Source organism: Cervus elaphus, chromosome X (assembly GCF_910594005.1).
Source record: "Cervus elaphus chromosome X, mCerEla1.1, whole genome shotgun sequence".
In the NCBI taxonomy this organism is placed as follows: Eukaryota; Metazoa; Chordata; class Mammalia; order Artiodactyla; family Cervidae; genus Cervus; species Cervus elaphus.
The window spans coordinates 27,233,526-27,260,401 of record NC_057848.1 but is presented as its reverse complement, the minus strand read 5'-3'; the positions used below and the strand labels follow the sequence as shown (position 1 = coordinate 27,260,401).

Below are 26,876 nucleotides of genomic sequence, written 5' to 3'. Positions count from 1 at the left end.
ACGGTGGCTACCACGTTCCTCCGTCCATGGGATTTTCCAGGCAAGAGTACCGGAGTGGATTGCCATTTCCTTCTCCAGGTCATCTTCCCAACCAAGGGATCGAACCCAGGTCTCCTGCATTGCAGACAGATTCTTTACCAGCTGAGCCACCAGGGAAGCCCAAGAACACTGGAGTGGGTAGCCTATCCCTTCTCCAGCAGATCTCAGAACTGATAACCATCAGGTTTTCCTCACCCATCCAGGTGGCTGATCCCCCAAACCAGCCACCAGGGAACACCACCAGGGTTATGGTAGTCTCTGGTAATCCATAGTATCCCTCCCCCAGTTTATGGTAGTCTCCAGCAATCCGTGGTATCCCTCCCCCAGGTTATAATAATCTCTGGTAATCCGTGGTATCCCTTGGCTATTGAAACACCACCCTGATCCTTGCTTTCATTTTCACATGGCCATCTTCTCCTGAATGTGTCTGTGTCCAAATTTTGCCTTTTTGTAAGGACACAAGTCCTATTGGACTAGGGCCAGCCTAGCGACGTCATCAGAACTTGATCATCTCTGTACAAACCCTTTCTCTAAATAAGGTCACATTCTGAGAGAGTGGGGATTATGATTCCCACATGCCTTTTTTTGGAAGGGACACAATTCAATCCATAGCAAAGGCCCTCAATCTTTCATTCTCAGGGCACTGACTATACATGCACAAGACACAGTCCAGTGAGGAAGACAGGACATGCACATGCAGAGCTCCAATATGGAGTTAAATCTCAGCTGGGGAATCTAGCAATGGTCCCGGAAGGCAAGGGCGCAGAGCCAGACTGGATGGTATGAACCAGCCGAGGACCCGGGTATGAGGAAGACCACAAGCAAAGATCTGACGACAGAATGATGTGCAGCGCACACAGGCAACATCACTGGGGCACCGGGGGGCTTTCAGGGGAGCAGGAGCCAGCTAACCACACTCCAGGAGGGCGACCTGCCAGATGGTGGGTGGGCAACTCAGACCAGGAAGCAATACCTGGCATGTATGATGCTTTGTTAAGCTCAAGGATGCCCATGCAGGTGTTTCCAGCAGGTTGTGGCCTTGGGTCTGAGAGACAGAATTGAGGGAAGGTTGCCGGCAGATGGACAAAGCTAGGGGGAAAGGCCAGTTTCAAAGGCAAGTGCAGGTGTGGCCGTACAGGTGATGAAGTGGCTGCCCGAGTCCTCTGCTCACTCTGTACCTCCTGCCTCCAGATCCCTTCGAAGGCCCCAATTACCACATTGCTCCCAGATGGGTGTACCACCTCACCAGCGCCTGGATGGTCTTCGTGGTCATCGCGTCCGTCTTCACTAATGGGCTCGTACTGGCAGCCACCATGAAGTTCAAGAAGCTCCGCCACCCTCTCAACTGGATCCTGGTCAACTTGGCCATCGCTGACCTGGTGGAGACCATCATCGCCAGCACCATCAGCGTCGTGAACCAGATGTACGGCTACTTTGTGCTGGGCCACCCCCTTTGTGTCGTGGAGGGCTACACTGTCTCCTTGTGTGGTAAGTCACCTGGGGGCCTGGGTTCAGGGGAGACCCAGCCTGCTGCATGTAAAGGAGATCGTCATGTGGCGAAATCACCGGGGCAGCCATAGGACGTGGGCTTAGCACATCTTTGAAGGGGGACAGACCTGCTGGGGAAGCTGGGCTGGGACCATTAGAGGTGTCTGCTCTGAAATAGACCTGACCTGGCGACATTCAGTTTGAGACCATGTAGCTGGCATGGGCGGAGACAGACAGATCCACATAATCACAGAACAGGGTGGCACAGGATGCCTCTGGGCATCCCAAATGAGCCTCCCACTCAAATCTGGGACACGTGCCCTTTCAGTTCACACCTGTGTCAGTTTTTCTCTGTCAAGGAAGCAATTCCCAGGAGAGCTCCTGAGATATTGAAACTAGATCCTACGTTCCTTTCCCCAGCCTAATCGCTCATTTCTCCATGGGTCATGGCTCTGCCGAGATCTCCATTGGCTGCCAAGCCCCTGTGTTCATCGCTCTGTGCTGTTGGGCATCTGGATAGTGAGAATATGGTGCCGTCAGTCCTTAGAGGACCGGGATCTGGAGGAGGTCATGAGGGAGCTGGATGTTGGGTCAGAAGGATGCAAGGGCACTCACGCCAAGTGGCCAAGGAGGGTGGGGTGCAGACAGCTAGGCTGGTTGGGTGGCCAGAGGCTGGGTGGGCAGACAAGGGACAGACGAGGCCCAGGATTGTACGGTGAGATGGGGAGGAGGGGATCAGAGGGGGAGACTGAGAGGAGGCTCGCCAACGGCTGGGAGGATGTGAGGAAACCAGGGCTGGCTGGCATCTACCACACGCTGAGCACTAGGCAAGGCTGGGGCGTGTTGGGAGGCCAGGTCTGCTTGCCAGGGGCCTATGAAGAAGAGGACATGGACCCCTCGGGGGCACACACCCCCAGGAGAGAACCAAGGGCTGTGGGGTTGCAGCTTGGCATTCACCAAAGACGACAAGGAGCCCAGGGGCCCCAGTGCTCAGCACGTGCACCCCGTCTCCAGGCCCCTGGCCATCAAAGCAGTGAAGGCGCGCAGCTTCCTCCTCCCAGTTTTATGTTCCCATGGCCACCTGTTCACATGCCTGGATCCTTGGCACCCACATCTATGTTGGGTTTGTCTCACTGCTCTGCAGTGATCTCCAATTTGGATTCTCAAGAGATGAGCCATAGACAGACAGTAGGATTAGCGGGGCAGGGAGAGGGGACCTGGTCAGTGACCTGAGCCACTGGTGGTGTCACCTCCACTCACTGACCTGACCAAGTTCAAACCCTTCGGGCACCGTGGGTAGCTGGTGCCGGGGCCCCTGAGTGGCTCCTCCATCCCGTCCATCCCACTTCTGTAACTGCTCGAGGTCTGCTCTCAGGTCACCAGTTTGGGGGACCATGGATTCCCAAGGAAGCCGATGATACTGAAATACGGTTATCGAAGTATTGAAACATGAATTAGTGACACAGTCCCTCATTCAAAGTGTTCATATTAAAAGTAGTTTGTAGAAGTATTCAGGACACCACTCCATGAAAGTATCAACTGTATCTGGCAGGAGAGTCCCTGAAAGGTCAACATGGTAATGAATATAGTCTTCTTGGCAAATGCCTGGCACCTCTGTAAAGTAATAAGCCACGGGTGCTGCTAACACTACTGCACTCGTATTGGGAGTAAGGGAAGCCAAGTGTCCAGCAGACGTTGGTGGAAACAAACACATTGTTGCCCCATCCCAAGCCCTGAATTCCACACACAGATTGCTGCCAGGTGGGCCATGCTGAGAGGCCTGGGCTGAGAACAGGCATGCCCACAGCTGGAGTGTGCCAGTCACCAGACACGTCCTGTTTCCTGGCCTTGGCTGGGACAGTAGCACCTCAGTGTGGCCTCAGGGGTGTATGTGGCCCTCAGGACTTGCATTGACAGTATCATGAGAAAGGCTGGCGGCCAGATAAAAGAGAGATGAGAAGCGAGGTGGGCCACAAGGCTGAACCAGAGAGGGCAAAGGGAGGTGACTGCAGGCACAGCAGGGAAGGAACAGGGGACACAGGTGTTAGAGAAAGAAACTGACCAAGAGACCTGTTGCTCCATGGACCCGAAAACACTTTTTGGAGAATCAGGTTTTGCAGGCAGGTTGGGGGGCATGGGGGGCATTCTCCCTCTTGATCTTGCAAACTGTTGACTCAAAGCCCTCCTGTCTGCTCTGCCCCAAAGGGATCACCGGTCTCTGGTCCTTGGCCATCATCTCCTGGGAGAGGTGGATGGTGGTCTGCAAGCCCTTTGGCAACGTCAGATTTGATGCCAAGTTGGCCATCGCGGGCATCGCCTTCTCCTGGATCTGGGCTGCTGTGTGGACGGCTCCACCCATCTTTGGTTGGAGTAGGTGAGGAGGCGAAGTGCCAGGAAGACAATGCGTGTAGAACAGGGCAAGGAGGGTCAAACTCGTCGTTCACTTTGAGACATTGGGGCAAATCACTCTCTGTCTCTGGGCCTCTGTGGCTCCAGGAGTGAAGTGGGAGTAGACCTGACTCCTCCAGAGGGCCCTTTGAGCAGGCCAGGTCTAAGGCTGTATGACTCTGCCTGGCTGCCACATGGGCGTGGGCCCTGTGGTCTCTAAGCCTCAGCAAAGGTCTGTTTCTCCCAGACAGGAGTAGATCATGAGAGCTCAGAGAGGAACACTGCAGGCTCAGGCCATGGGCACACTGGATCACTGGGCACACAGATTCTTACCCACTCTGTCCCAGGCTTCTTTCTTGCACCTGCTAAGGGGCCCCCTTTGTGGAGGCTTCTTGGGTCACAGCTCACCAGTGTCCTCATCAGGTGGATTCTTTGGGGGAAGACCCGAATTTCCAAGGAAGGGGCTCCGATATTTGAGTGGGCGGGATGGGACAAGGCCGCTGCATTTCTGTCTTCTGCTGCAAGCTGGTGAACAAGTTCTTTCTTTGGGAAGCTTCCATCGTCATGGAGGCCAGGCTCTGTCTGTCACCCTCCTCATGCCCCCATGCCCACAATAGCTGGGATTGTTGAACACATGCTCATGTAATCCTCAGGGGCTCACAGCTGTTCTTAAGGCAAGAGGGTGCTTCACCTCCCCTTTGTAAAAAGGGGATGTGATGGGGATGATGAAAATGTTCTAGAACCAGATTGGTGATGGATGCACAACATCGGGAATGCACCAAACCTCCTAATTATGTGTAAAGAAAAAAGAAAGTAAAGTCACTCAGTCGTGTCCGACTGTTTGTGACCCCATGGACTGTAGCACACCAGGTTCCTCCATCCATGGAATTTTCTAGGCAAGAGTACTGGAGTGGGTTGCCATTTCCTTCTCCAGGGGATCTTCCCTACCCAGGGATTGAACCAGGGTCTCCCACATTGCAGGCAGATGCTTTACCATCTGAGCCACCTATGTGTGTTTTACCACAAAAAAAAAAAAAAAAAGAGGGGAAAATGTGATCAGAGATGGAGAAGGATTTACAGAAATCCTACCAAAGGCCTTCCTTTGGGGGCTGGTGATGATAATGTCCTGGAAGCAGACAGAGGCGGCAGTTGCCCCATACCGTGTATGTCCTAGATGGCTCTGAACTGTTCACTGCAAAAAAAAGTCAATTCGGGTAATGTGAATTTCACCACAATAATAATAAAAAAAGCCCAACAATCCTCAATCAAGTCACTGGGGTGCCGGGGCGAGGATCCTGGTCCCTGCCCATTTCAGCAAGGGCTTCTGGCCCTTCTCTGCAGGTACTGGCCCCATGGCCTGAAGACTTCCTGTGGCCCCGATGTGTTCAGTGGCAGCTCCTACCCGGGGGTGCAGTCGTACATGATTGTTCTCGTGATCACGTGTTGCTTCATCCCGCTCAGCGTCATCGTGCTCTGCTACCTGCAAGTGTGGCTGGCTATCCGAACGGTAAGTGCCTCGCCCTCCCAGCTTCCCTCCGGCCAGCAGGATCATGCAGGCAGGGAGGAGCCACAGAGGACCACCCAGTCTACTCTCCTGCCCCCAAACCAGACGTGAGGCTCCCTTGGCCTTGCCTGTACAGGGTGGGCAGGGACAGCCCCCCTCTCTTCGTGGAGGGACCCAGAGCTGACCCCGGGGAGGGGGTTGGGGAGGAAAGCTAGTCACAGCCCGCCAGATCCCAAAGCAAAACCTGCAAAGCAAGGGGTGTTTTCAAAAGGCTGCCACCCGAGGGCTCCCTTCACAGGACTGTCCAAGGGGTGCATTCACACCCTCCTCCCTGAGAAGCTGGTCCCCCCCCCAACGCCACCACCGGGGTGCAGGAAATCAGAGCAAGGCAGGAGAAGGGCTTCTGAGAACTCTGCACTCCCCCGGGGTGCCCAAAGCACCACACAAAAGTCATGTCTTTGTCAATCAGCTTGGCCTGGAGGTGCCTCCCAGGCCTAGCACGCAGAGTCAGAGGCCTCTGGGGGTGGTGCCTTTCCTCTCCAAAGAGGCTTGTGCCCACAGTTGGCTCATCACGGGCTGTCACAGCTCTTTGTGGAGGGGAGGCCATCACAGCTGAGATAAGCTCCCCTCCCCTTGCCTTCAGCCTGTGATTTGCTCCCCCTTCTCGCTGCCCACCCCCACCCCTCGCTGGCAGTCTGGGATCAGAAGCAACTTAACTGACTCCCACGGGTAGCCACACACAACTTGGGCTGGGCGAGTCCTGAGCTGTGGAATCTGGGCTACAGGACACACCCTAGCCATCAGTCACCCTTGAGACCTGACCATGGGGCGGTGGGGGGGCGGTGGGGGGAAACACACTCTGATAAGGGACCAGGGGAGGCTGGAAACAGCCTCATTAGCTCCTTCCCTGGCTCCTGGCAGGTGTTAGCCAAGCCCCACTCAAAGCCTCTAAGAGTTCCCACAAGACCAGCCCTGGCCAGGCCGGGAACTCCCTTGGGTGGGAGTACTGGAGTGGGTGGCCATTTCCTTCTCCAGGGGATCTTCCCTACCCAGGGATCGATCCTCGGTCTCCCGCATTGTAAGCAGATGCTTTACTGTCTGAGCCACCAGGGAAGTCAGCAGAAGGGAACCCCCTGAGATACCCCCTCACGGTCCCCAGGATGACTCTCCGTCTCCCTCAGGTGGCGAAGCAGCAGAAAGAATCTGAGTCCACCCAGAAGGCGGAGAAGGAAGTAACCCGCATGGTGATGGTGATGATCTTAGCCTTCTGTCTCTGCTGGGGGCCCTACACCTTCTTTGCCTGCTTCGCCGCTGCACACCCCGGCTACGCCTTCCACCCTCTGGTGGCCGCCCTGCCAGCCTACTTTGCCAAAAGTGCCACTATCTACAACCCCATTATCTATGTCTTCATGAACCGCCAGGTAAGGCACACAGTTTGGCAGAGCAAACTGCAGATAGACCCTGGAAGAGCCTGGATGGCTCCCACCAGGAAGTGTGTTTGCAGGAAGCCTGAAAATGACCTCTGGGAAAATAACTCCGGGAGGCTCGGCACCAGTGACCCAGCCCCAGACAGCCGTCCCTCTGGATCCTTTTATGGTCTGGGCCTGACAATGGGCACTTCCTGCAGGCCACTATGTGTGCGTGCCCATCCCATCAGCTGGCCTTACCTGAGCCCGGAGCTCAGACACCCTAGGATTGCCAGAATGCATCTAGCATACAAAGTACCCTGGGCATGTGCGTCTTGATTTCACAGACACAATTCTTCTTGCGAACTTAATCTTTCCATATTCAAACCCTAATTCTGACAAGGACACAGAGGCCCTTCTTGCCTGTGCTGATTTTTGGCCTTCTTAACTTTGTGGATCAGTCCAGGCAGGACATGCTGTGGTCTTGCCAGATGGCAGCCATCAGGAGCTGGCATATTAAGCCTCAGCAGTAAACTGCCCACAACTCCTAGACTTCTTGCAAAGTTACAGGTGACCATCATCACCTGTAAGGCCCATCATCTTTGAAGGGCCATTTGCCTATTCTTCCTTGAATCCATCATGTCCACTCCACTAAGGTGTCGAGTAGATGTGATGTGGCTTGATAATCAGAAAGGTCTGTGGGTCAGAATACCACTCTCTGAGGGGCCTCGCATCTCACCACGGTAATGTTTAGGTTATCAAGTAGGACCAACACCACTATGGAGTCTCCAGGACTTCACACCGAGAGCAGAGCTCACCCTTCGGCTCCCATTTCCTGTCTTTCCCATGGGTCTCTTCTGAGGTTTGGCTTTCGCTTGCAGAATCCTAGGCCATCTTTGTCTTTTCGTGAGCTTTTCCATTCTCCCTCCTGGAACTCCCCCTCCTCTGCCGCTGTCTGCATTCCCAGATTCTCCAGGCTTTCGAACTTTGCTTTCACCCTTTCCACACTGTTATCCCTTCCTGTTGCATTCAGAGAGAATTTTCTGGAATGGAGCTCCACAAGGACATGAAATGTTGCTCTTTTGATTCGATGCAGATGCCCCAAGGACACATGGGTTCAGCGTGGGTGCTCAGTATGTAGATGCTGAATGTGTGGCCAATGTATCCCTCAGCCTCATCTGCTGGGTCTTCAGCTGAGTCTGTTCTGCTGCTCAGCCCAATTCTGGTGTTACTGACTTCAACAATTATGTTTTTGTTAGAGTTTTGATATTGGAGGTAGCTAGAGGTAGTTGAGAACAGACCCCAAATATATAGGAGACGCCTCTGCTTTGTATTCTCAAAGCATTGTTGTTAACTCAGTCATGAGATATAGTCTGGGAAATGCATACATCCCATTAGGGGTTCAGTAGCAAAGAGCAGGGGGCTTCCCTGGTAGTTCAGCTGGTAAAGAATCTGCCTGCAATGCGGGAGATCCCAGTTTGATTCCGAAGATCCCCTGGAAAAGGGATAGGCTACCCACTCCAGTATTCTTGGGCTTCCCTGATGGCGCAGACAATAAAGAATCCACCTGCAGTGCAGGAGAACTGGGTTTGATTTCTGGATTGGGAAGATCCCCTGAAGGATCGCATGGCAACTCACTCCAGTATCCTGGCCTGGAGAATCCCCATGGACAGAGGAGCCTGGCGGGCTACAGTCAACGGTGTTGCCAAGAGTTGGACACAAATGAGTGACTAAACACAGCACAGCACAGAGCAGAGTCCTCCTGATGCCAGAAGTCTCTTGGTTGAAGAGACAAGGTGGGCTCTTGCCTACCTAATCCTCACCTGGCCCCTTGATGACAGAACAGAAACAAGACAACAGTCACTTTTCTTTTCACTAAAATGCCTCTGAGACTCTCCCAGACATTGGCCCGTTAGCTGGGATCATCTTTCATCACTGTATATGTTTCGTGGGGCTGTCATAACAAAGTACCACAAGCTAGGTGTGTTGAAACAACAGAAATATGTTCTCTCTTGGTTTGAGATCAGGGTGTGGGCAGGGTTGGTTCGTTCTCCTAGGTCCTGACAGGTACCTGTAACCTCTGGTGTGCCTCTCGTTGGGGATGAGTCCCTGTGATCTCTGCCCTTTACCTTTGCATGGCGTTCTTCTCTGTCTGAATCCAAATTCCCTTCTTTTCCTGAGGACATCCATCATTGGATGAGGGCCCACCCTACTCCAATATGACCTCATGATAATATGCACCTTAATCACATCTCTAAAGACTTACTTCCAAATTAGATCACAGTTACAGGCTCCAAGGATTAGGACTTGAACATATCTTTGGAGGAACACAATTTGGCCCACAGTAGGTCATGTATGGATGTGAGAGTTGGATGGTGAAGAAAGCTGAGCGCCGAAGAATTGATGCTTTTGAACTGTGGTGTTGGAGAAGACTCTTGAGAGTCCCTTGGACTGCAAGGAGATCCAACCAGTCCATCCTCAAGGAGATCAGTCCTGGGTGTTCACTGGAAGGGCTGATGTTGAAGCTTGAAACTCCAATACTTTGGCCACCTCATGCGAAGAGTTGACTCATTGGAAAAGACCCAGTTGCTGGGAGGGATTGGGGGCAGGAGGAGAAGGGGATGTCAGAGGATGAGATGGCTGGATGGCATCACCGACTCGATGGACATGAATTTGAGTAAACACCAGGAGTTGGTGATGGACAGGGAGGCCTGGCGTGCTGCGATTCATGGGGTCGCAGAGTCGGACACGACTGAGTGACTGAACTGAAATGAACTGAACTGAGTCACCATCAACTGGTCAATTAGATAACTCAGATAACTGAATAGTCAGGAATAGACTATCCACCTGTGCAAGGAGTAACTGGAGCCTACCTCCATTCTCCTTGTAGATTCTGAATGTGTAAGCTGTCAGTTCAGTTCAGTTGTTCAGTCCTGTCCGACTCTTTGCAACCCCATGGACTGCAACACATCAGGCTTCCCTGTCCATTATCAACTGCCGGAGTTCACTCAAACTCATGTCCACTGAGTCGGTGATGCCATCCAACCATCTCATCCCCTGTCGTCCCCTTCTCCTGCCTTCGCTCTTTCCCAGCATCAGGGTCTTTTCCAATGAGTCAGTTCTTCTCATCAGGTGGCCAAAGTACTGGAGTTTCAGCTTCAGGCCTCCTAAGCCATCAGGGTGACACCTAAGGACTGCTATCCTCACAGGGCCCTGCCGTTGCATTTAGCCTAGCACACTGGCCCTGCCTGCTCTGCTATTCAATAACCCTTTCTGTCCTGCCAGTTTCGAAACTGCATCTTGCAACTTTTTGGGAAGAAGGTGGATGACAGCTCTGAACTCTCCAGTGTTTCCAAAACAGAGGCATCATCCGTCTCTTCAGTGTCACCTGCATGAGTCTCTGCCAGCCCCGAAAACGAAAACGCCTGCCTCCCACCCAAAAATGGAAAACAGAACCTGTCCCCACCTCCATGGCTTTGGCCCCCATCCACCCCACCTCCACACCCTTGCTTCTCCATCCCTGTGAAATAATCGTAGTTTCTCTTTGCCAAAAACAACCATGTCACAGGGGCTGCCACTGTCATTTGGGGGCAACCGAGCCTCTGGGCATTGGGTCACTGGGTCATGGGATGGCACGCAGGGTAGAGAGGGGAACAGTACTCCAGAGATGTCCATCTTTTATAAGCCTCCTGTCTGCAGGTGGGAAAGAGAAGCGTGAAGCAGGTGGGCATCACTGGGCTGCCAGGGAGGGACCAGGAAAGGCAGAGCTGAGCAGTGGCCGACTTGAGAGGTGGGAGGAACTAGCAAAGCCAGGCCCTTTAAGGCCCCTTGGGTGGAGGCCAAGAGGCCCTGGCAAACCGTCTCCACCTGGAGGGGACCCAAGCCTGCCAGTCTCAGGCACGGATGGTGTGCCACTTCTGCCAGGCCAGGGTGCTGAGCCCAAGGAGCAGGAGCACAGTGCAGGCGTGCAGGCGCAAGTGCAGCAGCAGCAGGGGGCAGGCACAAGTGCCGGACAGCAGGACCAGGAGCACCATGGCCAGCGTCAGCAGCAGGCTCGTCAAGTGGCACAGGATGTCCTGGGGCCAGCTCTGCGGGTGCTCCGTCAGCCCCAGCTGGGTCACCTGCTGCAGAGCCTCGAGCTTGCCCACGCGGTTCTTAAAGGTCTCCATGACCTCCTGCAGGAGGAAGACAGTGAAGCTGGGACCCCATGTCCCTGCTGCCCAGGGGCCAGAGAGTCGCAGATTGTGCCCGAGTTCCCAGATTGGCTAAGCTGGCCCCGGCCCTGGGGGAGGGCAGCATGATCATAAAGACTGGGTACCTCAGGGGCACAGTGCCAGGCACGATCCCTTCCCTGGGCTCCAGGGGTGTCAGAGCAGACTCCCTCATCTTCTGCTGGCCTGGTCCCTATCACCGCCTCCTTATCAGCCATTTCTCACAAAGGTCCCCCAGGGCTGCTCACCCAGATCTCTTTGGCTCTCTCATAGGACAGGTAGACCATTCTCTCCTCAGTGCAGGCCAGGTTCTGTTTGAGGTGGTAAATCTCATCCAGGTGCCCCTGCAGGTGCCCATTCACCTGTCCTTCCAGCAGCACTTGTCTTGGGAGTAAAACAGACAGTGACAGGCCCTGAGCGACCCTGCTCAAAGCTTGTGTGGGGCTGAGCGGTCCTCCGCCAACACTAGATGTGGCTTCAGAACACGCCTTCCTCCTCTCTCCTCAAGCTGCAGTCGAACCCTGCCTCCTCCTCCAGGTCAGTCTCAGAACACCCCAGATGCACATCAGCCAGCCACACACACACACACACACACCCCTCCCCCGATATTCATGAATCTTTTATATATATAGTCACTCTTTTGTAACGGCTTTACAAAAATAGCAATATATGAGTAGAAATCGAGATCTAAACTGCCCATGTATGCCATTAAATTCCATATATATATATATATCCCCACTCCAGTGTTTCGTGTGCAGTAGCTCTTCCCTAAAAATCATCTGTTGATTATCAGGATGGAACAGTCACAAAAATCCACATAACTGTTTGATTCCATGGATAGGAAATGTTTAGCATAAGCCAATCCATAAAAACAGAAGCAAATTTGTGGTTGCTGGAGGCTGGGGGAGAGAGGAGGTGGGGAGTGACTGCTAGCGGGGATGGAGTTTCTGCTAGGAGGGATGACAGGGTCCCGGACTGAGACAGTGTTGACTACAACACGGCTCTGTGAATACGATAAAAACACTGAATATGACAAAAACACTTTAAATGGGTGAATTGTATGGGATGTCAATTATATCTCAATAAAGCTGTTATTAAAACAGAAACCAAAATTGGATTGCGGTAATGGTTACACAACTCGGTAAATTTACTAAAGCTCATTGAAACATACAGTTAAAATGGTACATTTTATGGCATGTAAGTAATATCTCAGTAGACCTAATAAAAAAACACAAAACATCACTACCTGTTGTTTACAGCCACATATTTAAGTAGAAAAAGTCTAAAAATATGTCTGGAAAAGCTAAGCGCCTAACAAGGATAGCAAGGTAGGCAAAGCGGGGAAGGTGAAGGGGAGCATTTCAAGCAACTCATCTTTTAAGCTTTTATTTCTTAAATAAAATTTGAATATGTTAAGATTTGAGAAAGCTGGGGGTGGGCAGATAACCTTGACCAAATTATTCTCTGCTTTCCCTGAGTTTGGAATATTTCATGATGTCAAAAAACACTTTGAGGTCCCTCATTTGGGCACCAACAAGGATGGGCCAGAAAGAAACAGGCCAGGCAGCTTCTGGCTTTTTAAGGAAAGCTGAGGAAGGCCTGACCAGGGCCAGGATGACAATGCTGGATACCAGTGGGGGCCTGGGGCCCTGCGGAGAAGCAGAGGCAGGTATAGGAACTGGGAAGTGAGCAGTTCAGTTAGGCCCTGTTCAGGGACTTGACTGGCACACCGTGGAGATGGTCCCCACGCAGCTGAGAAGCTGAAACACTCATTTATGGAAGCCAGTTCATCAAGAGTCAGTTCATGATGGTATTTCAAGGAATAGTCCATCAATTTCTGCCCTGTTCCCTGTTGAGAAGAGATTGGTCTGACAACCTGACTGAGACTACTGCCCACAGAGAAGGGGAGAGAGTGGGGTGTCCACCCTGAAAGCAGATTCCCCCGTGGCTGTCCTTCCGTTCACATATGGGACGGAGCTGCAAGGACATTCAAGATGTCTACCACGTTCAAGTGTATATTCATGAATATGTTCTTCATGAAGACGAAATTAGCAAGCGGGTTCTTCATTAATATATTTCTAAGAACAAATGACAATACTCTTACACACGTTCTTGAAAAGACTGTTGAATAAGACAATATTAATGTGTAAGGCTGTTCCCTCCATCTCCCCTTATCAGTGGGGCCACAGCAGGGCCCTGGCTTGTGACACGTCCCTCCCTTGGTCAAGGACTCTTCTCTGTCTGGCTCCTACAGCCACGGAGGTAGAAGCACCACCATGGAAAATGCTCTTAAGAGGGCAAAATGATGGTTGGTCAACCAAAACGCCCCTCAAATTCGTCCAAATCTGTTAAGGCCACCCTGTCTGATACAAATGGCCTCAAACATCATTGCTGCTGCAGAAAATATAATCTTGTTCATAGCTGAGGATAGGCTTTGACAAACTGAGCTAGAACCTAACAGCCTGAAACACAGAGAAGTCTGAGATGGAGAGAACTGAGGTGGGAAGGATGAAGTGGGCCAGATGGGATAGCCTGGTAGAGACAGAGCAACTCCTCTGAGCTCACATGGTATCAAGCACATCCTTAGAAGTGGAGGCAGTGGCAACTGTCACACACAGAGGAAAAGGGCATGTGAAGACAGAGCAGAGGGAAGGGGAAGGTGCTGGCCTGGAAGACTGCAGTGCCAAGGCCACAAGCTAAGGAAGCAGCAGCCCCAGGAAGCTGGGAGAGGCTAGGAACAGATTCGCCCTTCCAAAAGGGACGCGGCCCCACCCACACGCTGACTTTGACTTCACCGTGCTGACCTGCAGAACTGAGAGAATCCATCTCTGTTGTTTGAAGCCACTAAGTTTGGGATACTTTGTTAGGACGGCCAGATGAAAGCCCTCCAACTGCATCTAGTGGGGAGAGAACAGGGATGCAGCTAAACAGCCCACAATGCGTGGCCTCCTACAACAGAGAATCACCTGGTCAAAAATGCCAGTAGTGTTGAGGTTGAGAAAAAACTGTGCTATGGCGACACCATCTAGAGTTCTCAGCCACTAGGTGACACCTGAGTTTAGGAGCCTGAAGCTTCAAAGACTGACCATACCACCAAATATTGGCAAGACCGTGCAGCAATTCAAACTCTCACAGACTCCTAATGGGAATGTAAAATGGTACGACCATGCAGGAGACCTGGGTTGGGAAGGTTGATCCCTGGCTGGGAAGATCGTCTGGAGGAGGGCATGGCAATCCACTCCAGTATTCCTGCCTGGAGAATCCCATGGACAGAGGAGCCTGGAGGGCTACAGTCCATGGGGTTGCCAAGGGTCGGACACGACTGAGTGACTAAGCACAGCACATGCTGGAAAAGTTGCTTTAGATGTTATCTGGAAATTCCACATATAAAAGCATATGTTCACAAAAAGACATGCATAGTGTTCACAGTAGCTCTACTCCTCACAGCCCCAACTGGTAGCAAATGAATGGGTCAATGCACTGAGTTCACATCACAGAGCACTGCTGAACAAGAAGGAATGAGCCACTCTTGTGTGCAATGCAGATAAATCTCAAAATCATTACACTGCGTGAAAGAAGACACAAAGTCTGATATAACATATGCTTCCATTTACACGAAATGTACCAGAACAGACAAATCCAGAGAGATGGAAAACAGATTGGTGGTTACCAGGGGCTGAGGGAAGGCAGATGGGGAGTGGCAGTGTCTCTTTCCAGAGTGATGAAAACTTTGGGGAACTATTATTGATAGATGTACTTTTCATTGCACAATACCGTGAATGCACTGTATACTATTGTACACTTTAAAATCAGCAATTTTAGCCTTTCCAGCAGTGACAACCTCCCTATGAGAACTTGCCTCTCAAAAGGATTTCCCTCATCTCTCTCCAGAAGACAAAAGGAAACACAAGAAGAAGCATCTGGTTCAGAGCCCCTATTCCTATTTCATGGATGTGAAATGCCCAGGATGTTATAAAATCACCACTGTCTTTAGCCATGCACAAATGGCAGTTTTGTGTGTTGGCTGCTCTACTGTCTTCCACCAGCTTACAGGAGGAAAAGCAAGGCTTACAGAAGGCTGCTCATCCAGACAGAAGCAGCACTAAAAGTAACCTATATCAAGAGGAATGTGAAACCATCCCAATAAACATGTATTGGATAAAAAATAAAATTAAATTAATAACTTTATGTTTTGTCAATTTTGTCTCAATTGAAAAACAAAATAGCCCTCTTGAAAGCAAATATATATATAAAACCTGTGAGAAGTGTCACAGAGCTCTCCAGTTTGAAACCTCAGTTTGTGACACACCAGAGGAGATGTGACAATCGCAGGGGCCTGGGTAGTGACCAGTTGTGGACACCAGGTGACACTTCATTGAGCTGAACATATGCCCTTGTGCCTGAGACTCTGTTTCCCCATCTGTAAAGTCAATGCTGAATGGTACAGGTAATCAATGCTACATGCTCCTTATTGTCACTGTAACCATGTTAAGTCTTCTTCAGCCCATTCACCATATCTCTCAAGAAATCTGAGTCTTATGGACCTGCTTTTTTGTTTCTAATATATATTAATCAAGGTAGGCTAACTGCTATAGCCAATGACCAGAACATCTTGGTGGCTGAAGATGATGCCAGTGTATTTCACAGTTCACTGGTGGTGGTGGTGGTGGTGTGAGGAAGGTGCTGGCTTAGAAGTGCAACCTCGCACAATTCCCACAGAGTTTTGCGAGGAGGTAGTTTGCTCTGCTCCCCTGCACAGCTGGCAGACACTAATATGCTATGGGTTAAGAACGTTCTAGAGCACCACAGTCCCATTGGCCTAGGCAGTGTAGAAACATACAAGGAAATGCACAACTGTCCTGAGTTCTGGTCTTGCTTTACATAAATCCAACCTTGAAAAGAGAATTGGACCATAAAGAAGGCTGAGCACCGAAGAATTGATGCTTTCGAACTGTGGTGCTAGAGAAGACTCTTGAGAGTCCCTTGGACTGCAAGGAGATCCAACCAGTCCAACCTAAAGGAAATCAGTCCTGAATATTCACTGGAAGGACTGATGATGAAGCTGAAGCTCCAATACTTTGGCCACCTGATGTGAAGAATGGACTCATTGAAAAAGACCCTGATGCTGGGAAAGATTGAAGGTGGGAGGAGAAGGGGACGACAAAGGATGAGATAGCTGGATGACATCACCAACTCGATGGACATGAGTTTGAGCAAGCTCCAGGAGATGCTGAAGGACAGGGAAGCCTGGCGTGCTGCAGTTCATGGGGTTGCAGAGTTGGATGCAACAGCGATTGAACAACCACAACAACCTTGAAAAAGTCACCCCCAAAAGAAACCTGAATTGTGACTGGCTGCCTTACTTGACAGCGGGTTGCCCCTTCATACTCCTTTAACTGCCCTTCAGGGATTGGTCCAGCAGTGTCAGTGCAGGTAGGATTTCCCTATGCAAACAGAAGATGACTGCAGGGCTCAGAGGAAGGAGCTTGGCACCTATGAGGGCGGCTGGCACCCCAAGAAGGGCTCAAATAGAAATGCGGATGTCCTTGAGAGACTGAGTTTGCCTTTTTTTTTTTTTTGCTATTAGTGGGCCCTAGTCTGGTCTTGAAAGTAAAACTGAAAGTGTCAAGTTGCTCAGTTGTATTGGACTCTGTGACCCCATGGACTGTAGCCCACCAGGTCATCTGTCCATGGGATTTCCCAGGCAAGAGTACTGGAGTGGGTTGTCATGCCCTTATCCAGGGGATCTTCCCAAACCCAGGGATCAAATCCAGGTCACCCACATTGCAGGCCGTTTTTTTACTGTCTGAGGCACCAGGAAAGCCTCTTGGATGAAGATAAAATCAACCCACCGCACCAGGGGCTGGGGTGGGGGGGAGAAAGCATTCCTTGGAAGGCGGTCGTTTTCAGAACATATCACCCACATGGGAGCTTCTGCCTCAACTTAGCCATGAGCCCAGGTGATGGGGTCAGGGCAGACGAGGCAATTCCACTCATGTTATCATCTGCCGCTCTGAGAGGAACACCGATACCACCCCCCGCCCTCCCCAGAGCCCAGGTGGCCAGGAGCTCCACCTCACCTGGACTTTTCCTCCTGAAGGGACTCCAGCGATGCCTGCAGGTTGGTCAGATACTGCTCCCTGAGGCTCTGGTAGGACCCCTGCAGGCTCAAGTGGACCATCTTCACCTCTCTCAGCTCTTCCTTCATCTTCTGCCCCAGCAGGGCTCGTGGCTGGGCCCCACACTTGCTCCCCAAGGACTTCTGCTGCTGGCAGGCTGGGAAGTGAGTCTGCAGAGGGACGTGTCTGATGACGGTGGACAGGTCGCTGGATGAGCAGTCTTCTCCACCTGGCTGGGGGAGCTCTGCACACAGAGCCTTCTCACGGGGCTGCTCACAGTTGTTCTCCAGGCTGCGTTTGGTCCCCAGCACTAAGCCCTTGGGCCTGCAGCCCTCCTCTAGTTCCTGCAGCTGCTGGTGACACTGGCGGAGCCTTCGCTCGATCTGGGCGATGGTGGCAGAGGTTCGCTGGTTCACCTTCTCGAAGGCCTGCCGGATGTGGAGGGCCTGGTGCCGGTCGGCCTTGGATACCAGCTTGAGGTAGCCCACTGTGTTCTCATCGCGGCTGGCCTTCTCCACCCTCAGCTGCTCTGAGAGGTAGAGGATACGGTGCTTGATGCTGTCCTGTACGTTCCGGGTCAGCTCCCCATCTGAAAGGCTGGAGTGGCCACTGGGGCCATCCTCACTGGATGACAGGGATCTGCAGGAGGGTACACCGGAGGAGAGGGTGGCACTTGGGCCCTTGGTGTATTCTGTCTGCATTGGGAGATAAGAATCACAAAATGGGTACTTTCGTAAGAGGCAAACAATGGGAGAATTAGATTCATTATTGCTCCACCCTAAACAATACTTCCAGGTGTGAGCAGGTACCTACATGCCCTACATGCACTTCCATGCACATGCTTTCCATGTACTTACATGTGTGAGTACATGCGACACAGACTGGACATGCTTTATGGGCATCGCATACCTCACTGTGACCTCCAGGTGGGTAGCAGAGCCTCCACACCTGCCCTGTCTGTTCCTGAACTTCTCTTCAAAGAATTACCAGCTGTGCATCTCACTTTATAGAGAACTGTTATTGTGAAGCACGGAATAAACTCATTTCCATAAACCCATACAGCTTGCTATACTGCTACTGCCAGGTGGATAGAAGGGAGAGGCAGGGAGATTTGCAGCCTAACAGGTTTATTCCTTCACCTAATCATTCAATGAACACATATTTCTGAGCCTTCCATGTGGGACAGAAGGCAGACATATTCTGTACTCTCATAGAGCTGACCATCCAGGGTGGACGGTTCTACTGTAACACAAAGGAGTCTCTTACATGGAAAGGGATAATAGTAAGCACACTGCCTTGGAGACGCCACCACTCTGAGACCTTGAGCACTCTCAGGATCAGATTTCTCACCTCTAAAATAAAAATGGCCAAAATAAATAAATAAATAAAATAAAGCTGGCCATAGCAGCATAACTGGAACACAGGAGATAAGGGCAGAGTGGTCAGTGATGAGCTAGAAGTAGGTGGAATCAGGACAGGTGGAGCCTCTGTTCTGTTCCTACTTTTTAACTAAAAACACGCTCATGACTGTGTTTGATCTGAAAGTGCTCTCCCGGTTGAGAGCTAGGAGTGATTATATTGTAATAGATATTTTGGTTCTGTGTATTTTATTCTATGCAAATTATACCTTAATCTAAAAAATAAATGTGATAACACTATGCACCAAGCAGAGTGGCAAAATTTAGACTAACAATAATAAGTCTCAGACAGGATATGAAACAACAGGAACCCTCCATCACTCCTGGTGGGAGAGTAATTGATATAAAACTTTGTGGAATGCATTTGGTAATATCATGAAGCTGAAGACATGCATGCTGAATGGCCCAGGTACCCTGGTGGCTCAGATGGTAAAGAATCTGCCTGCAATGCAGGAGACCCAGGTTTGACCCTTGGGTGTTTGACCCTTGGGTGGGGAAGATCCCCTGGAGAAGGGAATGGCAACTCACTCCAGCATTCCTGCCTGGACAATTCCACTGATAGAGGAGCCTGGCAAGCTACAGTCCATGGGACCACCACAAACAGTCAGACACGACTGAGAGACTAACATACTAATGCTGAATGGCCTGGCAATTACATACCTAGATATACCCTTGAGAGGCAGGTACAATAATACTCCCAATAATCAACTGCTAGAAACAATCCACCTGGTCTATAGATCAAAGAATATTTAAGTGAACTGTAATATATTCAGTAATATACTACAGCATTGGAGCTTCGCAGGTGGCACTAGTGGTAAAGAACCCACCTACTACTGCCAGAGGTCAGGGGCGTTGGCCGAGAGGAGCAACCCCACGTCCAAGGAACAGCAGCTGCACGGGCACAGGAGGGCCGAGAGGAGCTATTCCACGTTCAAGGTCAGGAGGGACAGCCATGAAGAGATACCCCTCATCCAAGGTAAGGAGCAGCAACTGCGCTTTGCTGGAGGAGCCGTGAAGAGACACCCCACGTCCAAGGTAAGAGAAACCCAAGTAAGACGGTAAGTTGTTGCAAGAGGGCATCAGAGGGCAGACAAACTGAAAACATAATCACAGAAAACTAGCCAATCTGATCACAGGACCACAGTCTTGTCTAACTCAATGAAACTAAGACATGCCATGTGGGGCCACCCAGGATGGACGGGTCATGGTGGAGAGGTCTGATAGAATGTGGTCCACTGGAGAAGGGAATGGCAAACCACTTCAGTATTCTTGCCTTGAGAACCCCATGAACAGTATGAAGAGGCAAAAAGATAGGACACTGAAACAGGAACTCCCCAGGTCAGTAGGTGCCCAATATGCTATTGGAGATCAGTGGAGAAATAACTCCAGAAAGAATGATGGGATGGAGCCAAAGCAAAACAATACCCAGTTGTGGATGTGACTGGTGATAGAAGCAAGGTCTGATGCTGTAAAGAGCAATATTGCATGGGAACCCGGAATGTTAGGTCCATGAATCAAGGCAAATTGGAAGTGGTCAAACAGGAGATGGTAAGAGTGAATGCTGACATTCTAGGAATCAGTGAACTAAAATGGACTGGAATGGGTGAATTTAACTCAGATGACCATTATATCTAGTACTGTGGGCAGGAATCCCTTAGAATAAATGGAGTAGCCATCACGGTCAACAAAAGAGTCCGAAATGCAGTTCTTGGATGCAATCTCAAAAATGACAGAATGATCTCTGTTTGTTTCCAAGGCAAACCATTCAATATCACAGTAGTCCAAGCCTATGCCCCAACCAGTAACACTGAAGAAGCTGAAGTTGAATGGTTCTATGAAGACCTACAAGACCTTTTAGAACTAACATCCAAAAAAAGATGTCATTTTCATTATAGGGGACTGGAATGCAAAAGTAGGAAGTCAAGAAACACCTGGAGTAACAGGCAAATTTGGCCTTGGGGTACGGAATGAAGCAGGGCAAAGGCTAATAGAGTTTTGCCAAGAGAACGCACTGGTCATAGCAAACATCCTCTTCCAAAAACTCAAGAGAAGACTCTACACATGGACATCACCAGATGGTGAACACTGAAATCAGATTGATTATATTCTTTGCAGCCAAAGATGGAGAAACTCTCTACAGTCAGCAAAAACAAGACTGGGAGTGACTGTGGCTCAGATCATGAACTCCTTATTGCCAAATTCAGACTTAAACTGAAGAAAGTAGGGGAAACCACTAGACCATTCAGGTATGACCTAAATCAAATCCCTTATGATTATACAGTGTAAGTGACAAACAGATTCAAGGCATTAGATCTGATAGACAGAGTGCCTGAAGAACTATGGGTGGAGGTTTGTGACATTGTACAGGAGGCAGTCATCAACACCATCCCCAAGAAAAAGAAATGCAAAAAGGCAAAATGGTTGTCTGAAGAGGCCTTACAAATAGCTGTGAAAAGAAGAGAAGCGAAAAGCAAAGGAGAAAAGGAAAGATATTCCCATCTGAATGCAGAGTTCCAAAGAATAGCAAGGAGATATAAAAAAGCCTTCCTCAGCCATCAATGCAAAGGAATAGAGGAAAACAACAGAATGGGAAAGACTAGAGATCTCTTCAAGAAAATTAGAGATACCAAGGGAATATTTCATGCAAAGATGGGCTCAATAAAGGACAGAAATGGTATGGACCTAACAGAATCAGAAGATATTAAGAAGAGGTGGCAAGAATACACAGAAGAACTGTACAAAAAAGAGCTTCACGACCCAGATAATCACAATGGTATGATCACTCACCCAGAGCCAGACATCCTGGAATGTGAAGTCAAGTGGGCCTTAGAAAGCATCACTATGAACAAAGCTAGTGGATGTGATGGAATTCCAGTTGAGCTATTTCAAATCCTGAAAGATGATGCTGTGAAAGTGCTGCACTCAGTACGCCAGCAAATTTGGAAAACTCAGCAGTGGCCACAGTACTGGAAAGGGTCAGTTTTCATTCCAATCCCAAAGAAAGGCAATGCCAAAGAATGCTCAAACTACTGCACAATTGCACTCATCTCACACGCTAGTAAAGTAATGCTCAAAATTCTCCAAGTCAGGCTTCAGCAATATGTGAAATGTGAACTTCCAGATGTTCAAGTGGGTTTTAGAAAAGGCAGAGGAACCAGAGATCAAATTGCCAACATCCACTGGATCATCAAAACAGCAAGAGAGTTCCAGAAAAACATCTAATTCTGCTTTATTGACTATGCCAAAGCCTTTGACTGTGTGGATCACAATAAACTGTGGAAAATTCTGAAAGAGATGGGAATACCAGACCACCTGATCTACCTCTTGAGAAATCTGTATGCAGATTAGGAAGCAACAGTTAGAACTGGACATGGAACAACAGACTGGTTCCAAATAGGAAAAGGAGTACGTCAAGGCTGTATATTGTCACTCTGCTTATTTAACTTATATGCAGAGTACATCATGAGAAACGCTGGGCTGGAAGAAGCACAAGCTGGAATCAAGATTGCCGGGAGAAATATCAATAACCTCAGATATGCAGATGACACCACCCTTATGGCAGAAAGTGAAGAGGAACTAAAAAGCCTCTTGATGAAAGTGAAAGAGGAGAGTGAAAAAGTTGGCTTAAATCTCAACAGTCAGAAAACTAAGATCATGGCATCTGGTCCCATCACTTCATGGGAAATAGATGGGGAAACAGTGGAAACAGTGTCAGACTTTATTTTTTTGCGCTCCAAAATCACTGCAGATGGTGACTGCAGCCATGAATTTAAAAGACGCTTACTCCTTGGAAGGAACGTTATGACCAACCTACGTAGCATATTGAAGTAGAGACACTACTTTGCCAACAAAGGTCTATCTAGTCAAGGCTGTGGTTTTTCCAGTGGTCATGTATGGATGTGAGAGTTGGACGGTGAAGAAAGCTGAGCGCCAAAGAATTGATGCTTTTGAACCGTGGTGTTGGAGAAGACTCTTGAGAGTCCCTTGGACTGCAAGGAGATCCAACCAGTCCATCCTCAAGGAGATCAGTCCTGGGTGTTCATTGGAAGGACTGATGTTGAAGCTGAAACTCCAATACTTTGGCCACCTCATGCGAAGAGTTGACTCACTGGAAAAGACCCTAATGCTGGGAAGGACTGGGGGCAGGAGGAGAAGGGGATGACAGAGGATGAGATGGCTGGATGGCATCACTGACTCGATGGCCATGAGTTTGGGTAGACCCCGGGAGTTGGTGATGGACAGGGAGGCCTGGTGTGCTATGATTAATGGGGTCGCAGAGTTGGACATGACTGAGCGACTGAACTGAACTAATGTAGGAAACATAAGAGACATGGATTCGATCCCTAGGTCAGGAAGATTCTCTGGAGGAGGGCATGGCAACCCACTACAGTTCAGTCATTCAGTCATGTCCGATTCTTTGCAACCCCATGGACTGCAGCATGCCAGGCTTCCCTGTCCATCACCAACTCCCGGAGTTTACTCAAACTCATGTCCATTGAGTCAGTGATGCCATCCAACCATCTCATCCTCTGTTGTCCCCGTCTCCTCCCACTTCACATCAAGTTCAAAAGTAGACAAAATGAAATGATGTTGTTCAGGGATGCATACAGAGAAAGTAAAGTTATAAAGAAACACATGGGTTTTAGTAGCATAATCATCAGGATGGTGGTTCCTGAAATTTCCAGTAGAGCGAGAGAAGGGGATTGTGATTGGGAGAAACATGTGGAAGCTAGGGTGCTTGATTTGAGTGGTAGCTAAATGTGTGTTTACCTTATCACTACCTCCTAAACTAAATGTTGAGGTTTTTCCACCTTTATATGCATATGCCAGATTTCACAATTTTTAAAAGTTTTTAAATGTTCAATAGATGGCTTTAATAGTGGATTAGAAATGGCTGGAGAAACAATTAATAAATTGTAAAACAGAGCTAAAGAAAGCATCCAGAATGTAGCACAGAGGCACAAAGAAATAGAAAATCTGAAAATACTGAAAAATAGGACACACTGAAGATAGAATGAGAAAGTCTAACAAAAAAGTAACTGCCGTGCCACAGGGAGAGGACAGACTCAGGCAACAGCAAGATTTTAAGAGATAGTCACTAAGAACTTTCCAAAATTGATGAAAAACGTAAGTCCACAAATTCAAGAAGCCCAAGATAAACCAAACAGGATAAAACACAAATATATCCAAATGTAGACATAGATCTTAGAAGCAGCCAGATTTAAAAAGCTGATTACCTTTAAAACCATGACTTTTAGACTGAAAGCTGCCTTCTCAGTGGCGTCAATGAAATCCAGAAGAGAGTTGAATAATATCTTCAATACGCTGACAGAATAACTGTCAAAGAGAAAAAAAAATACGTCATATTAAAAAAATCAGAAGCAAGAATGTTTTCTGACTTTTCAGTGAAGCACTAAGAATTAGAAAACATTGAAGCAATGCCTTCGAAATTTGAGGGGAAAATTTTCTCACCTAGAAGTCTACAACCAAACTGTCAACTTTCAGGTTAGACTAAAGGTTTTTCCAACATGAAAGAACTCAAATAGTTTACTTCCTCTGCATTCTTCTTTTTTTCTGGAAGCTACTAGAGAAGATGTGCCACTAAAACCAGAGAAAAACCTAAGAAAGAAGTAGAGATGGGATCTATGAAACTGGGATCCCAAGCCAAAAAAAAAGTCAAGTGCAATCTCCAGGATGATGGAAGGGGAACCCAAGGTGGTAGTGGGCCTGGAGGGAAAGTCAAAAGACTCCAGGAAAGAATGCTCCAATTGAATGAAATCAATGGAACACTGTAGGACATCTTTCAGCAGCTGGAGAGGAGAGATAGCCAGTTTGGGAAAGTACTGACCTATGGTAAGTAGTAGAGAACAAGCAACATGGGGGTGGGGAGAAACAGTGTTAACTCTGAAGAAAACAAAATATCCAGACAGGGGACTTCCCTAGTGGTCCAGTGGCCAAGACTCCACACTCCCAATGCAGGGGGCCTCGGTTTGAGCCCTGGTCAGGGAACTAGACCCCCCCATGCTGCAATTATGACCCTGCAGAGTCAAATAAATAAATAAATATTTTTTTAAAAATATATTTAAAAATATATCAAGAGAGAAAGGTAAAATAATCAGGGTTGTCATAGACTTGATAATGTGAACACCAAGGAATCACCTAATGCAGATCATTGTATACTGTCCTGGGAGGATGGGGGTGGTGAAAGAGCTACATCATCATCTTTTATTGTAAGAATAGTCAATAATTCCTATAATCTAAAAACTAAAGAAATAGCACTATAAACAATTTATTTAGAGAATTGGAAGTAAATGCCAAAAGAAACAGCTAAAAGGGATGAATATAGTTGATTCTGGGGAGTGGATGGATTCCATCCCCAGATGGAATCACCCACCCCAATCTGTTGTGGGTGAAAGCAACAGATAGCTATTTTTGTAATAAACCTTGTAAGGGAACCCTTTTCCTCTTTGAACCAGGGGTTGGCAAACTATGGGCTGGTTTTGTACACTGGTGAGCTAAGTATGCTTTTACGTTTAAATGGTTGAAAAAATCAAAAGAAGGACATTTTCTGGCACGTGAAAATGATGTGAGGTTCAAATGGCAGTGTCCGAAGTGTTATTAGCACACAGCCACACTGATTCATTTACATATAGTCTCTCACCAACTTTGTGTCATAACAAAGGTCCAGTTGAGCAGCTAAAACAAAGAACATGTGACCACAAATATTTACCATCTGGCCCTTTATAGAAACAGTTTGCTGATCCCTGCTTTAAATTATGTTCATACATACCACTAATAAATGAAAGAACTAAGTATTTTTAAAGGAAACACAAGAAATTAAAATTTGCTAATGACTTGTTCTATTGGGAAATTTTATAGATATCAAATAAAAATTAAAATTGAGGTGACCTAAATTGGAAGGAAATCCAAAAAAAGAGAGGATATAATTATACCTGTAGCTGGTTCACTTCACTGTACAGCAGAACCTAACACAACATTGTAAAGCAACTATACACCAATAAAAATTATTTAATTAATTCATTGACTACACTAAAGCCTCTGACTGTGTGGATCACAATAAACTGTGGAAAATTCTTAAAGAGGTGGGAATACCAGACCACCTTACCTACTTCCTGAGACACCTATATGCAGGTCAAAAAGTAACAGAACGGGACATGGAACAACAGACTGGTTCAAAATTTGGAAAGGAGTATTTCAAGGCTGTATATTGTCACCTTGCTTATTTAACTTATATGCAGAGTACATCATGTAAAATGCCACACTGGATGAATCACAGGCTGGAATCAAGATTGCTGGGAGAAATATCTATAACCTGAGATATGCAGACGACACCACCCTAATGGCAGAAAGGTAAGTTGAACTAAAGAGCCTCTTGATGAAACTCAAAGAGGAGAGTGAAAAAGCTGGCTTAAAACTCAACATTCCAAAAATTAAGATCATGGCATCTTGTCCCATCACTGCATGGCAAATAGATGGGGAAACAATGGAAACAGTGACAGACTTTATTTTGGGGGGCTCCAAAATCACTGCAGATGGTAACTGTAGCCATGAAATTAAAAGATGCTTGCTCTTTGTAAGAAAAGGTATGACTAACCTAGACAGAGACATCACTTTTCTGACAAAGGTCCATACAGTCAAAGCTATGGTTTTTCCAGCAGTCATGCATGGATGTGAGAGTTGGATCATAAAGAAAGCTGAGCACCAAAGAATTGATGCTTTTGAACTGTGGTGTTGGAGAAGACTCTCAAGAGTCCCCTGGACAGTGAGGAGATCAAACAAGCCAATCCTAAATGAAATCAATCCTGAATATTCACTGGACTGAAGCTTGTTCAAGGACTGAATATTCAAGGACTGAAGCTGAAGCTCCAATACTTCGGCCACCTGATGCAAAGAACCGACTCACTGGAAAAAGACCCTGATGCTCAGAGAGATTGAAGGCAGGAGGAGAACGGGATGACAGAGGATGAGATGGTTGAATGGCATCACTGACTCAATGGACATGAGTTTGAGCATGCTCTGGGAGCTGGTGATGGACAGGGAGGCCTGGTGTGCTGCAGTCTATGGGATCGCAAAGAGTCAGATATGATTGAGCGACTGAACTGAACTGAGCTGAGGGAGGCCTGGCATGCTGCAGTCCACAAGGTCACAAGGAGTCAGACACAACTGAGTGACTGAACAACAAAATGTAAATAAGAAAACTCAAAATTGAGAAAAGAATAGGTTGGCGAAAAAAAATGCAAGGCCACTAGTGGAAAAAAGAAACAGGTACATAACATCCAAAT

The 26,876-nt window shown here is 48.5% G+C and overlaps 3 protein-coding genes across 5 annotated transcripts; 2 read left to right on the top strand and 1 right to left on the bottom strand.

Moving 5' to 3' along the window:
- Positions 1-505: 505 nt before the first annotated feature.
- Positions 506-12,278, top strand: LOC122690239 (long-wave-sensitive opsin 1). Of its 3 annotated transcripts, none has more exons than XM_043897297.1 (6): positions 506-819; positions 1,231-1,527; positions 3,733-3,901; positions 5,257-5,422; positions 6,601-6,840; positions 10,111-12,278. In XM_043897297.1, the coding sequence occupies exons 2-6, from the start codon at positions 1,296-1,298 to the stop codon at positions 10,219-10,221; spliced, it is 918 nt and encodes a 305-aa protein (XP_043753232.1). In that variant the 5' UTR covers positions 506-819; positions 1,231-1,295; the 3' UTR covers positions 10,222-12,278. The 3 variants fall into 3 exon arrangements, with proteins under 3 accessions (XP_043753232.1, XP_043753231.1, XP_043753230.1); XM_043897296.1 differs by having other exon boundaries at positions 507-842; XM_043897295.1 differs by having other exon boundaries at positions 508-899.
- On the bottom strand, positions 10,719-17,856 carry TEX28 (testis expressed 28). Its single transcript, XM_043897294.1, has 3 exons — positions 17,117-17,856; positions 11,285-11,420; positions 10,719-11,000 (listed from the first exon to the last, which is right to left on the bottom strand). Exons 1-3 carry the CDS (start codon positions 17,854-17,856, stop codon positions 10,719-10,721), a joined length of 1,158 nt encoding a protein of 385 aa, XP_043753229.1.
- Positions 12,651-15,142, top strand: LOC122689343 (40S ribosomal protein S27-like). Its single transcript, XM_043895697.1, has 2 exons — positions 12,651-12,701; positions 14,906-15,142. Exons 1-2 carry the CDS (start codon positions 12,651-12,653, stop codon positions 15,140-15,142), a joined length of 288 nt encoding a protein of 95 aa, XP_043751632.1.
- Positions 17,857-26,876: the final 9,020 nt, after the last annotated feature.